At 44.4% G+C, this 16,654-nt stretch overlaps 1 protein-coding gene across 2 annotated transcripts in view; it reads right to left on the minus strand.

Annotated features, from left to right (window-relative positions):
* Nucleotides 1–6,279: 6,279 nt before the first annotated feature.
* STARD13 (StAR-related lipid transfer (START) domain containing 13) overlaps nt 6,280–16,654 on the minus strand; it is a 145,507-nt gene continuing 135,132 nt past the window's right edge. For both annotated transcript variants that reach the window (XM_010572742.1, XM_010572741.1), the window contains exons 9-14: nt 14,263–14,470; nt 13,224–13,338; nt 12,221–12,442; nt 10,029–10,246; nt 6,774–6,950; nt 6,280–6,397 (exon numbers count right to left, since the gene is read on the minus strand). In XM_010572742.1, coding sequence (XP_010571044.1) covers nt 6,280–6,397; nt 6,774–6,950; nt 10,029–10,246; nt 12,221–12,442; nt 13,224–13,338; nt 14,263–14,470 — 1,058 coding nt within the window. The remainder of the gene's footprint in view (nt 6,398–6,773; nt 6,951–10,028; nt 10,247–12,220; nt 12,443–13,223; nt 13,339–14,262; nt 14,471–16,654) is intronic.

A 16,654-nucleotide genomic window follows, 5' to 3' on the forward strand; every position in this document is an offset into this window, starting at 1 on the left:
GCGTGGCGGGGCGCTGCTGGCCAGCAGATGCTGCTGAGAGGGTTACTGTTGTCTGCTCCGCCACCTGTGGTTCTCACGTTTATTTAATTAGTAATAATAATAAAAAAAAGTAAAAGTCATTCGATATGCATCCTCGCAAGGAAAAGGAGTCGTTCCAGCAAGGAGCGGGCCAGGCGTGGTCTGGGGAGGGACAGATGGGCCCTGCAGCTAATTTGCTCCCATAAATCGCAAGCTGTTGCAAATCCTCCCTGTAGCAAGTGCTGGCTTTGTGTTTCAGCCATGTGTCTGTCTTGGAGCTGCTACGAGCAGGTGAAAGAGAAAGAGCAGAGTCTGCAGTTTTAGGCTGAGTTTCCCTAGTGCTTTTTGCAGAATCGAGTATTTTGATTCAGAAATAAACCGTAATCCTCTAGCTGGCTGCCAGCGGAGCTCCATGCAGCTGCTCTGGCCAAGCAGGGCAGACTCCTGCTGGAGCAGACGCTCTCGCCGCAGAACAAGTTATTTTCTTGTTAAAGCCGAGTCACAGCTGGGACCCCATCCTGTCTCCTTGCAAACTGCTGCCAATGAACTGCACGCCGTGGTTCAAGTTTCGCTCAAGGTAAAGAGCAGTTCAGTGCTTTCGAACTGCAGCAGCCTTTAGCCTCCCCGTCTTGCTGGACACACAACCCCTGGGAGAGGACCGAAAGTCCCAACTTGTCATTGCAGTGGGACTGAGGAGCACCTGTGCGGTGGTACGGGCTCTTGGTTATTTTCCAGCTCTTGCCTTCCAGCCTTGTAGGAGAGACGCAGAAACGATCACTCCTCACCCCGGAGTTTTGTCCCCAGTGTGGGACATGGGACCTTTGCAGTCTCGAGCCCTGGCAGGCTGGCAATGCCCAACTCTCCTATTGCAATTGGGGCTGGGACCATTGACCGCTTGGCCATGACCAGCCTGCCCTGCAAGCTGAACCCCGTGGCCTCCCGTGCAGCCCGGGCTGGAGCCCAGCCTGCAGACAGGGACTGGGCGAGCTGGGAAAAGGGCACCTTGGGCTCACGAGCTGGGCTTAGACAGTGGAAGAGAGCAGCAGAAAATAGCTCCCTATGGGAGGTCAGGATAGAGATCCTACTTTCAGAGCCAAAGGGGTGGAAGGAGCCCAAGTGTCCAGGTTACTTCTGCAAGGGATGCTAACCTTCATTAAAGGTACAGAGGCTCTGGTGTCTGGGTCCTGCTGTAGATTAGGGAGGGTATCGTCTGGGAGTGTGAGAGACCTCCCCAACACTAGCCTATCAGACAGGCAAACAGTTATCATCTGCAGTGTTGTAATGTTTTCCCTGTCATTTACTCATTAACCCAGACCCACTGCTCTGTGTTAGCCCTTGAGTTCCATGTACCCGTGCATTTGCTGAGCTGAATTTCTTGCACACTGAAGCAGTCTACAGTCACACAGTGCTAGGTGGGATCTGGTCTGCATCCATTGCTGCTTTGGGGGAAAATGTTAGCCTTCTACATAGTATAGCTGAATGACCCATAATATTGAGGGTCACGATTTAAATCGTACATTTTAGGCAAGTCCAAAGACCCACCTTGTTATGAATCTGGGGTTTGATGCCCCTGCTCCTGGAGGGAGTTGTAACAACATGGTCTGCCTGGCCTAGCACCCATCCAAGTGAAGCCCTTGTGCAGCTTGTGACTGACACACATCTGGCAAGGAGAGCACGACATGGCCATGCTAAATTCCCAGGGGATCGTGAGTGGGTGATGCCATTTAAGTGCTGCTTTCTGTCTGGCAAGGTCTGTGTTCGCTTACCAGTTCTTCCATGTCACTATGGAGCCGGAGCAGCAGTATGTTTTCACCCTCTCCTATTTGATTTGCAGGCTCCAGCAGTCTGCCAGCTACTTCTTCCAATATTTTCATCTCACAGTCATTTCAGTATGTTCAGCCTGTGCTCTCATCTAACAACTACCTGCTATTTCGAAGAGCAACATCCTCCAAGGCTGACACTGATTCTGCAGAGCAAGTGCATCAAACAGAGGGATGCTTTCCTGGTGACTCCTGCAAGGTATTGTGAAGAGGACGGATGCCCAAGAATTCAACATTATAAAGACTGCACATACCAGGAGCTGACACATCAGTGCTGTTTGGGTTAAGACAGTCTGTTTGCCGTGAAGTTGCTGCCAGTGGGGGGGAGGGAGATACGGGAATGAAAGCGCATCATATACTGTATTTTTTTGCAAGAAAGGATGGACTTATGTAGCTGACCACCTCTGCCATGGCAGAGAATTGGAGAAAAGTGCTTCCTTTCAGTCCAAAGTTTAATACTGAGCTTTCCCTGAATGGTGGGACATAAAGGCTTATCCCCTCCTTGATGGTCTCTCATAGCTGACTCCCTGCCCAGCATCCTGCTTTCTGAGACTCTGCTTCTTTTGATAATTCAAGAGAGAGTTCGAGAGATACAGGCCCATCCAAAGGGACATTTATTCTAGCTGTAAGACAAACCCCGGGAATCGCTATCCTGCTGTTGCATCGTTCTTTTTTGCAGTGGCTTGATGGATTTGAGATGGCTGAAGTCTGATAATGTGAACCCAATCTGTAAGGCCTGTGAACAGTCCCTCTTATGAACCTAGACTTAGATTATTAATGTCCTGGTTTCAGCTGGGATGTAGTTAACTGTCTTCCCAGTCGCTGGTACAGTGCTATGTTTTGAGTTCAGTATGTGAAGAATGTTGATAACACTGATGTTTTCAGTTGTTGCTCAGTAGTGTTTAGACTAGAGTCAAGGATTTTTCAGCTTCTCATGCCCAGCCAGGGCACCTGACCCAAACTGGCCAACAGTGTATTCCATACCATGGGACGTCCCATCTAGTTTAGGAATTGGGAAGTGGGGGGCGGCAGGGAATCGCCGCTCGGGGACTGGCTGGGTGTCGGTCGGTGGGTGGTGAGCAATTGCCCTGCGCATCATTTGTACATTTCAATCCTTTTATTACTACTGTTGTCATTTTATTAGTGTTATCATTATCATTATTAGTCTCTTCTTTTCTGTTCTATTAAACCGTTCTTATCTCAACCCAGGAGTTTTACTTCTTTTCCCGATTTTCTCCCCCATGCCACTGGATGGGGGGGGAGTGAGTGAGCGGCTGCATGGTGCTTAGTTGCTGGCTGGGGTTAAACCACGACAATTAACAAGACCATAGATGCAGAAACATGGTTGAATTCAGTGGAGTCAGGGGCCACTGTTGAGGACCTGAGTTCACCTTTCTCAAGCCAGCCATCCTGGTTTAATGGCTTCTTTGGAAAACATAATCTTTGCCATGAAGCTCGTGTATACTTAAGGACACTATAGGATAAGTATAATGGACAACAATATCATTTTGAGCCTGAAATCATTATTGAAGTCCCATATCAGAACAGTTTAGTGGACAGCAGGTTGCAGTAAAGCAAGGGCTTAAATGTACCATATTTCTTGTGCCAATGCATGAAATGAGTGCACAAAGGAAACGTGATTCTTTAGTGTATGCAAATTTATTCAACTCTGCAATTGTTTATTTACAACTAATGACTGATACCAACAGATGAGGTAAAAATATGAGGTATTGATATGAGTATAACATTTAAAAATGCAATTATCATAAGGTATTCTCAATGGCAATGTAATACAAAATACTGTGGTAGCTGAATGGTAGACATGGTATAATGTGCATTTTAAAGAAATCCGATTTCATTGATAAATGGCTTAGAGATGCCAGAAGCACATGTCAGAGCTTCTGCAAGGGTAGGAGGACAACCCTACCTTGCTAACGGCGGCAGGCGGCACAGGGCCCCTTCTAGCTGAGCGATGACTTATCAGACGGGATAAAACCCCTGTCTAGGTTTTCCCTTCATTTCCTTAAGAAATTATTTCCCGTCAGACAATTGCCATTCCCAGGGCCAGAAATTCTGTGCCCATTAATACTGAGGCACTACTGTATTCATTCACGCAAACTAACGTAGCAGAAGTGCTCTAATTGCTTGTGTTTTGGAAAACAGCCGGCACGAAACCTGCTGCTGCAGCTACAGGCGTTTGGGGAGGAGGTGCCGCTTTCTGGGACGGCAGTCCAGCTGGAACCAGGGGACCGGCCTTGCCCCACCAGCTCGTGAGCCACCGCTCGCTGCCGGGAAGGCTGGACCTCGGCAGCGATGGTGCCCTGCGGCTCTCTGCCGAGTGCCAGACTTCAATGCGGCCGGGTAAGGGTGTGAGCGCTCCCGTCTTTAAGACAAAAACACGCAATAGTTGCACATCGCGACTGTTGTTGGCCGTAAACGCAAGGCAGGAGCTCACGGGTGGCCGACCTCCCCCGTCCTATGAGTTGCACGATTAAACGTGGGTGAGACAGCTCATGGGGGAAGACAACAGTGGCTTTTGGGGGTCTTGCTGGTCCACTGGGAGACTGTGCTGGGTCACCCTGCCCCTGTCCACCCCAAGCTCCCACCGGTTTGCTTCCTTGGGTTGCAGGGCTGTCCCCCACCGGCACGGCCCTTACGCGTGTCCACGACGGCACGTGGGACCCTGCTCTAGCAGCTATCAAGGACCACGCACGGTCCACCCTGGGGCAGATTCAAAGCACTGGCTTTGAAAAGACTTCCCCATTTACTGAATCAGGGCACAAAACTGTAGCTTCGCATAGGAAATGCATCCCGCTTAACTGACCTCATACTAAATCTTAGTGGATTTTGTTGGAAGGACTGAGCTAAAACACTGGCTATGAATGACTCAGCTGGTTTATGCAGCAATAAATAAAGTCAAAGTGAACAAATGCGATTAATGAAGAACAGTATTAACAGGCTTGTACATTCTTATTGAACCATAGATGTAATATCATTTTTGGTCTTAGGTTAGTTAAAAACAAAACGGAACCCTGCCTCAAAGGTAACGTTGACAAATTATTATTATTATTACTTTTAAAGCATTCTTCCATTAGCAAAATAATAAGTCCCTGAAAATGAATTGATGTAATAGGCTTAAATGGCTCCTACTCCTCATAGTCAGGGGCTAATCCTGCTCCCACCAATACCTACAGAGGCAGGATCATGCAGATCAGTGCAATATAATATGAAAATGCTTGCTGTTACTATAAAAGCAATCTTTCAAGCATAGTCTGCATTTAGTCTTTTAAATCTCCAAGATGTGTTTAAAAGCTTAAAAAAGTTTAGTTATTTGTGTAGTAAGAATATTAAAAGGCGTGGTATTCATCTGCATGTCATTGTGTCCACTGGATGTGGAAAATCTGCTTTGGAGTTTCTTTAACAATTAGCCAACTCTATGGGAGAAGGAAAGAAGAACACAGAAACGCTTACTCAGAACCTAGACAAAATGGTAAAGAAAAAAAAAAAAAAAAAAAAAGATTTACAGCTTCATAACTTACCGGTCTGATTTCAGACACCCCAGTACACACAGCATTACCTTGTACTCTCCAAGAATGAGCAGTTACTTTGAACACTGCACATAGTGAGATTCTCTAGTGACAGATATACCATTAATTAAGGCAATAGGTAAGTTTTCAACACCTTGTACTAACAGTCACAATTCTGCAGCTGAATATAAATGGCCTTCAAAATGTCTCTCTCTGTTACATTTCCATAGATTTTATTTGGTGAGACTGATCCAGTCCTCATTATTTTTAAACGTACAGTAACCTCCTTCTTCCTTAGGTCTTGTAATTCTTCCTACATCTATTTCTAGGTACCTTCTCACAGCATACACAAACACGAAACATATTTGAGAACAGGCAGTTCTGTTATCTCATGGGTTATGCCTGGTAGCCCTGTGATAATAGCAAACACAGCTTATGTAGCAGTGACAGAAACAAGTGACAGATTCACTTAAGGTCCAACTGATGCAAGTGATTTGCACGGAGTTATATACAAAATAATTAATTTATACATATACATATATATATAGATATAATATAGATAAATATATACATACTGTACATAATTTATTTACAATTAAAATATGCTTCTTAGAAGCCTTTAAATACCAGAGTTATGTAACACACAAGTAATGGCAATAGTCTGATTTTGAAGTAATAATGATAAAAGCTCTCTCAAGAAATGTTTACTTCAATAATTGAAATTAATAAAGAAGGGATGTGGTGGGGGGAGGTGAAGTCTCCAGAATAAAATAACTTTCCTATAAAATTCCTGTTTCAGCTTTGTACAGACCCAGCCTGGTCAGATTTGCAGCTTAGATAAGATCTTTGCTTTCAGTATTCCTGTTCCCTGCCAGACCCCGATTTATGCTCACACGCTCCCAGGAACACCTTCCTCAGATTTTTGTTTCTGGTCCCTCGGCAATCAGAGGCTGAAATGAGTTTCTGATCCTGGCAACTTCTGCTGCACACAGATGCCCAAAGCCTTTGTTGTACCACTCTGGGGAATGTCCTCTGAAGAAATGGAAAGAGAATTATTGAGAAACTCAAATACTCAAGAAATCCGCCCTGCGGGAACAGGCTTGCCATGCTTCCTACTCCCCGCTGCCCACGGTGGTGGTGGTGACTTCAAATACTTGTCATTGCAAGCGTACTCTGAAGTTCTCCCTTGCAGTAATCAAGTAAGCAGATTTTATTTCTACAATCGCACTGTAACAGCGGTAGACGCTGAGCAGAGAAATGAGCTTGGTGGATAGAAAAGGCTGCAGGAAGACTCCAAAGCAGCAAAGTTACATTGACCACGTCCTCTGTTCCCAGCGCCTCCCCTCCCTGAGCTGGAGGTTTTTGCCCTGCTGAATAGACATCTGCTTTTTGCAGGTGGGATACTTACTTTAGGTCAATTCTGCAGATGTGGGTCAGCCTGGCTTTTCCTGAGCCGCACGGCTCTATCAAGTACTGCGAGTCCATCACGATGGCTCGCACAGCTCCCATAAGAGGAGCCTCTTCGTGCTCCACAGAGACGGCAACCAGCATGCACATCCCCTTTGGCAAATCCGTCCTCCACGTCCTGCAGCAACACGTTCAAGATGGAATCACTTTAGTAATGAAACTTTTGGGCACATGAGTAAGAACCAGAATTAAAATCGCAGTTTGCTTGTCTGCCTATCCTTGTTGTTGCCTGTCATGCCACTGGACCGCCCTAGGGGTCCCTGGAGGAGTTTTATGTTCCCCAGTTGGGGGTCTGACCATGATGTGGAATGGCCACCCATCTACATTGCTGCAGGCTCCAGGTAGAGAAGTTTTGCTTCTCCACATGAGCATTTTGTAGCCATTACATATTACAGGGCATGATACAGCCTTTTGCAGAGAGACAGAAGTTTTGGAAAGGAGCTAAAGCGAGCGTAAGCCATCCAGCTGAAATGTTGCATTGCACCCATGCAGACTTACAGAACAACAGATAGAGTTTAGCACAGCAGAAATCCTCACTACTACCTGCGTGGACTTCTGAAACTCCTGGAACATGTTTCAAGGGCATCTGAATTAAGAACAAAATGTCCTTTCGTTTTTTCCCTCTTACAAGTTTCTAGCCTCTCTTGCATGCTGCAGAAGTTTTCCACCAAGTTCAGGAGACCTAGCCTTTAATACTTCACATTTTTTTCTTGTTCTGTAAGCATTCTCTACGTATTCTGGCGTCTCACATCTTTCTCATCTGCTTGAATCTCACAGGATAGGTCCGTGCTCTTTCCTATGCTGTGAGAAGAAATGAGAAATTCCCACCATGCTATGTAATGTGCATCGCCTTCCCGTGGACTCTCTGACAAAGGGATTATTCTGCCTTGGGAAGTATCATGTTTTAGCAGGTAAACTGTTTTCAAGGACTGTTGAAGTTTGGACTTCAGCAGAGAATTTTAACATTCTGCATTTTTCTTGTATGAAATTGAGCTGTTATTCAAGACGCTGCAGGAAGGTACTGACTTCAGAAGATTTTACACGTGTCTGTGCATTAATACAAATGATGAGCTATCGTGGCAGATGAAACACATGGAGAGTAGGAAATTACACCTCGGATCTACTGTGAAATGCTGAACCATCTCCTGTGAATGCTTGCACAGTGCTTAGATATGACCGTATAATTTTGGTAACTATGCGGCACTTAACTTGGGCCATTTGTGAAGCAGAAAACTGTGTATCCCAGAGACTGCAGAAGACTTATGATTCCTATTCCCAGTTATATGGATTTAGGCCAGCTTCTGTACTTCTCTAAATATCTTACAGTAGTAAAAATGGGCATGGCACCTAACTCACACAGGTGCTCTGAGACTTAATGAACATGAAACATGTGAGATCCCAGGCATATGAAACATTGCCCCTATCCTCTTACCATTACAGTCTTCTCAAGGGGGCCTAATCCCCTTGTTATGACTGTCAAATTGAAAAAAAAAAAAAACAAAAACAACAAAAGAACAACTAAGTTTATCCTTTCACAGCCAAAAGTTTGATTGGGAAGGAGAAAATTGCCGTCTGTTAAAATATATTTATTCATGTCCCCAGAGGTGAATTATAATTTCACTGTTCACTTCCCACCAATCATAAGGTATCAAATTGACTGTGATATTGCTGGCTAACCTTGCTCTAGACTTAATGATATAAATCAAAAGAGATAAACAACAGAATCTGACAGATCTGCCTGACGGCTGTTTTCAACCCTTAAAAACTCACCAGGATTCAGTTTTATAATATGTATTTCAGTCCTTGGGGATCATTCTGCCTGGGTTAGTGAAAAGAAGAGAACTCAATGGCAAGATTTTTCTTTAACTGATGTGACTGCACAGCAGGCCTTTAAAGAACATAAACCACCACGAAACCTAATAGTGAACTAAGTGGCAAATAAGAATACAGAATTATGGTCATCAAAACCCACCCGCTGCTCCCAGACAGTCTTCTTGGTGCTATGCGGAGGGCCAAATTTATCACTGGTTTAAGTCAATATTACATAAGAAAATTAATTGTAAAATAATTAATTTAGCCCAGTATACTGTGGGAAGGCAAAGGAAATAGAATAATGGGAGGACTGGTGTTTTAAACATTATGAAGACCTTACAAAGAACGTTTTTTTAAATCTTCCCCTAAGAGTTCCAATAATTCTTCCCTTATACCGAAAATATCTGCATGTTATCATTCTGTAAGAGAATACTGAAGTTCATACAAGGGATGTACTATTCTGTTTTATTGGGTTCATCTTTTTCCTTCAATCTTTGTTCCCTCTAATACAATTCTGACTCACTGGACTATTTCACTTGTCAAAACTGCTTAGTATTTCTCTGGCGTATCATTTCAATCAAAGAAAGCAGAGACCAAGAATGGGAACACACAAAATCATCCTGAAATAAGTAACTGTAGGATTGACCCGGTAAGTGAAATAAGTCAGCAGCTCCACAATAGCTCTTAGCAAGCAAAGGGCCAGGATTTCAAAGGCAGAAGGTGCATAAGTGCATAAGAGGAATTTTTTTTTTTGTCTGTTCTCTACAGGCAGATAGACAATAGCAGAACTGGGATTGAATTTGGAATATTGATACACAGCTATACATTTATTTAAGAGATGTCATCCCCTGGAAGACAGTCAGGCTACATATCTACTGCCTCTTTCTGTTCATTTCCACACTAGGATTTTTATGGGTTAGCATTTCTTGGTCCACAAAGACTGCAAATCTAAAATAACAACTTATATAGACACCGTGTAACAACCTTAGCTTAAAAGCATCACTATCTTCTCTACTAAACATTTGGCTCTTAAACATCAAACGTTCCCCAGAGAACAGCAAAAGCAGTATAAAAAACCATTGGGTTCTATTTGCACTGTTTTGACAACAAACAAAGCTAAGAGAACAGCAGCTATTATCAGACATCTGTTCTAAGGATGAAATTATATTTATGGCCTCAGGAGTATGTGCTGCTCAAATTACATCAGAGAAAAGGTCAGCATGCTCTAGGTGTACAAATTTAATTCAGTTTGAGAAATCAACACTGCTGCCCAAAAGTGGAGTTCTCGAAGCACAATTATACAGATGCAAAGGCTGAGATAAGACTAGATCTTCCTTGTATGCACTGCAGGAAGCAAAGTGCTGGAGAACTGGCCTTAGCTTACCTTAGAACGACAAAGTCTCGGACGGGATGAGGAGCCATGCTGTTCAAGACGTACTGGTAAACTTCTGTCTGCTTGTCCAGGCTCTCGACCACCTTCCACTGCAAGAAGTCCTCATCCCAGAGGTGACGTTCTCTCAGCACTCGGTTCAGGACAACTGATGGGGGGGCTTCAACTTCCACCGAGGCTTTCCAAAGCCTTAGCGGGTTCCCATCCCCAACCTGCAGTAAAGCAACAAAGAACATAAACCCCCATGATTTATATGCCTATGTTCAGCAGAGGATAATTGAGGACAAAATCTTGATATGGGTATCTGCCTTTAGCTTAAGAGCATGCATATTTCCCTGCTAATCATTACTATTATTGCTATTGCTGCTGCTCTACTGTATGGGAAAACATACGCATACTAGTCCTGGATGGAAAACTGAAGTGATACATTACTTCTGCTCTCACACCAGTGTATATTTGGACCAGTTCCCATAGTGCCAGTGGAGTTGCTGTATTATTTCTGGCATGACAGACACTTTTTCAACCCCAAGCATCGTAAGAGTAATGAAGAATATGTGCGTGCAGAAGTAAAAACAGATGAAAGCAGAGACTGAAACCCTGGGCTGAAATGAAGCTACCACCTTGGGCAAAATGATGCACTAGCTGGGACTGAGGGTCCATTAACCCTCCTAGTTAATTGGTGGAAGAGCAAAACATGCTGATTCAGTTATGTGTCAGGTACACAGATGTTTGCTCCTCAAAATAGCTGCAAGGGAGGTACTGGGAAAATGCCTTTCAAAGAAGGAACACGCAAACTGCTTGCTAACTCCTCCCAGCTCACGGCTCCTGTTACTTGTTACACCTCCACAGCATGCAATAAGGGAGCGGAAAGTGCTGGGCTACGCACAAGATGAATATCCTAAATTCCACACATACAGCTTTTCTGCGTGGTTTTAGGGGTCATAGGCAGCAAACAAGTTAACAGTAAGCACTGGATCTGGCAAGCCCTGCTTTTCTAACCCCTCCCTACCATGGCATCCTCACGTACCAATGCTAGTGCTCCAGAAACCTCCAGCACCTCCCACAGACCCAGGATTGTGTCCCCAGAAACCCACCTTCCACCGCTCCCACCTTCAATTATTTTATGTTGTTCTAATTCCTTCTCCCCAAAGCTCTCGGTTCCCCAGTTCCCCTGCCCTAGAGCCCCGGGGACTCCCCATCCCCTCTGCAGTCCCAGCTGCCCTTGACCCCAGACCTGGGCATCCCCTCTCCCACATCCCACATCCCATCCCCTCTCCTCCATCCCAAGCCTGAGCCCCGCTACTCCCTCCCCAGGCTCCCCCAGTCCCTCCCTGGAGAGGTCACTCACAGAAGCTGGCTACAAACCAGAGTAATTGTCATTTCTTTGCCCTAACAGAGGGGTCGCACCTTCCCAAATAGGGGTAATGCTGCCTCCTGCCCCCTCACCGTCCAGACCCCACACTCCTCCCAGTGCCCTTCCCCTACCAAACTAACCCATCCCCTCCTCTCGCTAGCTGCTGCTGGTTTGCAGACCTCCGTTTTGCCGTTGCATTTCCAACAGCCCTGAACTCCGCTGTCCGCAGGGACCCTGCAGCAACCCCCTCCTGGCTGCAGTGCTTTGGCTTTCCCTGCAGAAGTGACGGAGCCTGGAACAACTTCAGAAATTTTGATAAAAGTTGCAGATATCAAAAATCCACCGGAAACAAGGACAAGAGGATCAGGGATAAAACTGGCCATGTGGATGGCCTGGCTAAGTCGAGCAGTGGGCAGCCTGAAGAGGTTTTTTAATACCTATGTTCTGGCTGTGTTCTCCAAAATGCTGGCAAACAACAGGAGACGGTCAGAAGCTTTGCCTCTCCCCTAGTCAAAGAGCTTACCCAGGTAACGTTATCTGTTGTTGAAAGTCTCAGCTCGTGCTCTGGTTGCGTTGTTTGCTGTATCACTTACTTTACCCATTTTGGAGACCTTAGCTTCCTTTGTGTGCCTTTTTCTGGAATCTCATACTTGAGATTGTATCACTATTGTATCACATTTTTAACTGCTTTTAGTAGTCTTCTAAAAAAACTTTGTGTCCTGACCAGACAGAAGGGTACGTATTTAGCCAGGCAACAAGTCAGAGTGTCCCATAGCTAGGCTGTATTTTGCTTTGGTTTCTTTACTGCTTCTTCCACGTCTCCCCAAATTACCTTTTTGTAGGCGAGTTCTGTGTTCTCTATACTGGAACACGTGACCCATCCTTTGAATTTCTCTTTTGCTTCTTTCTGGAGATTCTGCATGAGACTTTCCAGGTACATCTGATAGTTCCCTCCTTCCTCATCCACTTGTTTTCCGAGCTCGTCTAGGGTGGGAGAATGCACTTCTGCGTCAACATAGGAGTTTCGGGACTGGGTGACCATCTCGTGCGGGACCTGTGCCACAGAAGGGAGGGAAAACCCATGGGGAAAACCTCCTGCTGAGAGTTTTTCCTTAAGGCAGTGTGTTTCTAGGCTGATGGACCATTCCGGATCCAATTGCCATGAGCTTACGGTCTGTAAAATGGATACCTATTTCTGTCTTTGCTTCTTATACAAGACGAGAAATCGAAGTAGTATAATGAACCAGCTCAGAATAGCACTACTCATGCAGAATGGTATTAGGCTGATCAACTGTATATCAATACACCTGTGTTACTCCTCTAGGCCCCAGAAATGTCACCTTGTGCTTCGGGGGAAGGGAGATACGAGCATTATCTCTCCTCCACCTGCAGTGAAAGTAGCTGCAGGAATGACTGCATATTGCTATGTGATTTTAGCTTTATTGCACGACACACAGAAATAAAGTGTACCAGCTCTTCTTTTTGAGATGAATAAGTTTTAACTGAGGTGTTAAAAGCATTATAATAAAATGAAATGTTAAACCAGCAGATTCTGATTTTAATTAGACTAAAATTTCCTAAACCAGTAGTTTGGGTTGAACACTGCCACAGAATAATTACCCTGCACTTTTAATAGTTGCGTCTTTGAATGCTAGAAGGGAATAGTCATAAAGAAATGAGATAAATAAACTTTAGATAGAGCAAGTTTACAAATAAGTGAGGCACCATCAATCTCTGAGCTGAGACAAGACAGAAAACGTAAGCATAAACATAAATACTTCAAAGGATGCTGCATTATGGGGGCATGAATAATGCCGTTTGAGTGTCTCACTCACCTCAAAAAGTTTGTTGCATTCCATTATCATGTGAGCAAGTCCCTGAGTAGCTGCCAGGTTTTCACTGAGGTCCTTCTGATCTGGCTTCCCTGTTGCATATTTTTTCTGTATTACTCTGTAATTGAATTCAGTGTCTCAGGTAAAAAGAGCTGAAACTTTTAAATATGAAAGCTAACAGCAGCAGGATGTTCAGAACACCAGAGAGAAAAGCCTATCTTTAGTTTTTATTTATCACAAAGGTTGCTCAGACTGTTGGGCCTTTTTTAAAGGAAAAATGTTTACCTAAAATATTGTTGAGCCAAAGGTAAAAGCAGGAAAGGTTATGCATGTCCTGCATTAGGTGGTGTACATTTTGAAATGGATTTCTAACAGACATGATGTACAGTGGTTTACGTTGTTACTCCTTAAAGTGCTTGCTCAGACACTGGTTGTACACATACGTGACCAAGAACCTCAGTTTATTCTGAACCAGATGGGGAAAAAGAAGTCAGGAGGGACATGTAATTGAGACCACTAATGTTTAACAGGGTCTACACCCTGTTTGGTCTACACTCGCTGTGTTACACACCATCTTGATGTGGCCTGAAATAAACTTGGTTTCCCAAGTGGCAGAATGTAGCCAGAAAATACAGAGTGAAAAACCAGTCACTGAAAATCTACATATTAAAATCCTTTGAAACATGGTCAATCTTTCACTTCAGCCCCAGCAAAGTCAGGCCCTTTCCCTTCAAAGAAGCCAACATTACTTGTACAAAACTCACTAGTGCCCCACTGAAATTTCACATGGAAAGCAGGCACTGCATATTCACAACAGCCAGCCAGAAATGCCTGCTGGGCTTGTGAAAACACCTTCTGTGCATGTCCAAGTGTGCTCCTGGCTCTGCAGCACAGGCTTTCCCCTCTCACTGAAGCCATGCCCTGTGTAACGTGCTGGAAAGCAGATGCTTTGGAAAATTTTATCCTGCATACCTTTAGAAACACTGAAAGCATCATTTTGTGTTAAGGATATGACTATTTATAGAGTTGAGAAGAAACTTGCCTCGGTGAGCTTTCTTTCTTCACTATGTTGAGATGGAAGAGGGAAGGGGCCAGACAAACAGCTACGTTCATAGGAGTCATCTGATTCTCCTCCACGGAGGTGACGTCGCTCAGGAAGCACAGCAGAGTCTGCAAAACCTCCCGGTTCTCGTCAGACATCAGCATGATGGCTGCCTGCACTGCCTGCAGCCGCTGCTCCTTGGGGACGTCTGAAAAAAAAGCAGGTGCCGTTCGGGGTGGGGGGTCAGTTGTAAGATCTGATAAGGAGCCAGGAACAAGATAGAGTTAGCACAGGCATTCGCACTCTGGGAATGGCTTTCTGGAGAGGCAGGTGACTGGGGACGAAGGGGCAAAGACCAGCTGGTTGTTGGAGGGTCGTGGTATTTGCTCATCCGTCATGCACAGCTCGCCTAGCTAGCGTACGATATTTCTCTGTTCATTTGAAAGGCTGTTCCCCGAGAAAGAGACTGAACTTCTTTTAAAGTTTAGGAAGAGAGAGTAGTACTCAGTACTCCTATCTTTAAATGGTATTTTTCAGGTTTCTTTTGTCCCCTGGGAAGACGGTTCAAAAATTCAAAAACTTTGGGAAAATACTTACACTTGCATCCTGAAGTGTAAAAGAGTTTAATGAAAGTGATAATGGATATGCTTAAATAGCACCTCAGACAGATTCATTTCTAAGGCTACTGTAAGTTTTCTCAGTTTGGACTTGGAGCCCTCCTCTGGGTATTACTTACGCTCTATATATGATTGAACAGAAGAAGAACAAAAGCAGATTTACCGCAGAGGGAACAGCCAGCTTTTAAGCTCTGCCTGCTAGCCTTGTACAAGCACTTTATTTTAAAAGCTTTCAGACACGAATGACAAGCTGAACACAGCCCAATGCTTCTGATTTTCTAGAAGCAGCAAGGCCAGGTCTTCCTGAGAAGTAAGAGGAGCCTTTGCTAAACCCGTGCAACGTGTCTTTTCTCCCCACATAGCCTCCTGGTACTCCCTCACCTGTACTGTTGCACTGGTGGGTCTCACACATAGAGAAGACTGGCCAGCCCTTCCAGTCATAGGTAAACATTAGGCAACTGAGAGTTTAGGGAAATGAGGAAAGTTTCTTCAATGCTATGCCATATAGACTACTACACTAGTCATCTCATCCCCAGTCCTCTGTGTTACAGCAAAACAAGCCATGCTGGATATATGAGAAAGATCTTCAGTGAGTCCCAGAAAATAGGAAATCCCTTGCCAATACACTAAGAGAGGAAAAATCCTTCCTAACTTCACATTAATAATTTGTTAAACAGGATGAAGGGGAAGAAAAATTCCCAGCTACAGATTTATTTAATTGCAGACATTATGAAATACAGTTGGTATCCCAGCAATTCTCAACATTTTTCTTTCTGTGAAAGGAGTTTTGTCAGTACCGTCTAAACCAGAAAAATATATTTGTTGTTGGTCACATGGAAAAAACCCCACTGCTACTCATTCTTAATCCAAACACTGGCCTCCAGTATCTACAGAGCCCATCTTTTCCTGTTCCCACTTTGGTTTAAACAGACCCATCCTCAAGTCTTTCTGAAATCCTTTAAACTACTGGTGCAGTTCAAGAAAATCTTTCCTAGCACTTTTCCCCCCCCTCCAATCAGTGTAAAGAAGAGTTCTTCAGACTTCCCACTGCAGTACCACGTAGGGTTACAGAGTCAGCCCATGTCCCTTTTTACTTTTTTGTTGTTGTTGTTGTCTAACAGCAATGTTTCACCATTCAGCCTCGTGGCTGTTGTGAATCCTCACGCCAGGCTCCTGACTCAGAGATGGGGAGTTGTTCTGGCTACAGACCTAATAACACCGATGACATTGAGATCTGCCATGTCTCTCTTCCTTTAGCAAGGGGGTAGTTTACTTGCAGTCGCTCCTGTGCCAAGATAGGACATTCCCAATTTTCATCAAGTAATAGTTTAAAGGTGATTTTTTTCCAAGGACATGTGGATAATCTTCTCCATGGCTACTTCACTATGGAAACAATTGTGATTGATTGCCATTTTATTAGCACCAAGAATGTCTGTTGCTTTTCTGAACAAGCTCATTGATGTGTACATAAGCATACAAGACCTGCAACTTGTGAGCAGGAAAGAAGAGGAGGAAATGATGGTCCAGGGCTAGGCACCAACTGTTTCAGTTCACTTGCGTCCCAAGACATCATGTATGACCAAATCCACTAAATTTATTTGCGATGCTGTCTCTCGTGTGGAAGATCACAGCATTTCTCTACCAGCTACAGACACTGTGATGTTAAATACATTAGTGACTGTGCACCACAGACAGATTTTTACAGTAAAGGGAGGCAACGGAAGTAACTTAGATTCTTTAGCACTGGGATTATACAGTGTTTAAAAATGGCTTTC

The sequence above is a fragment of the Haliaeetus leucocephalus genome, unplaced genomic scaffold (genome assembly GCF_000737465.1).
Source record: "Haliaeetus leucocephalus isolate CR32 unplaced genomic scaffold, Haliaeetus_leucocephalus-4.0 Scaffold351, whole genome shotgun sequence".
Lineage (NCBI taxonomy): Eukaryota > Metazoa > Chordata > Aves > Accipitriformes > Accipitridae > Haliaeetus > Haliaeetus leucocephalus.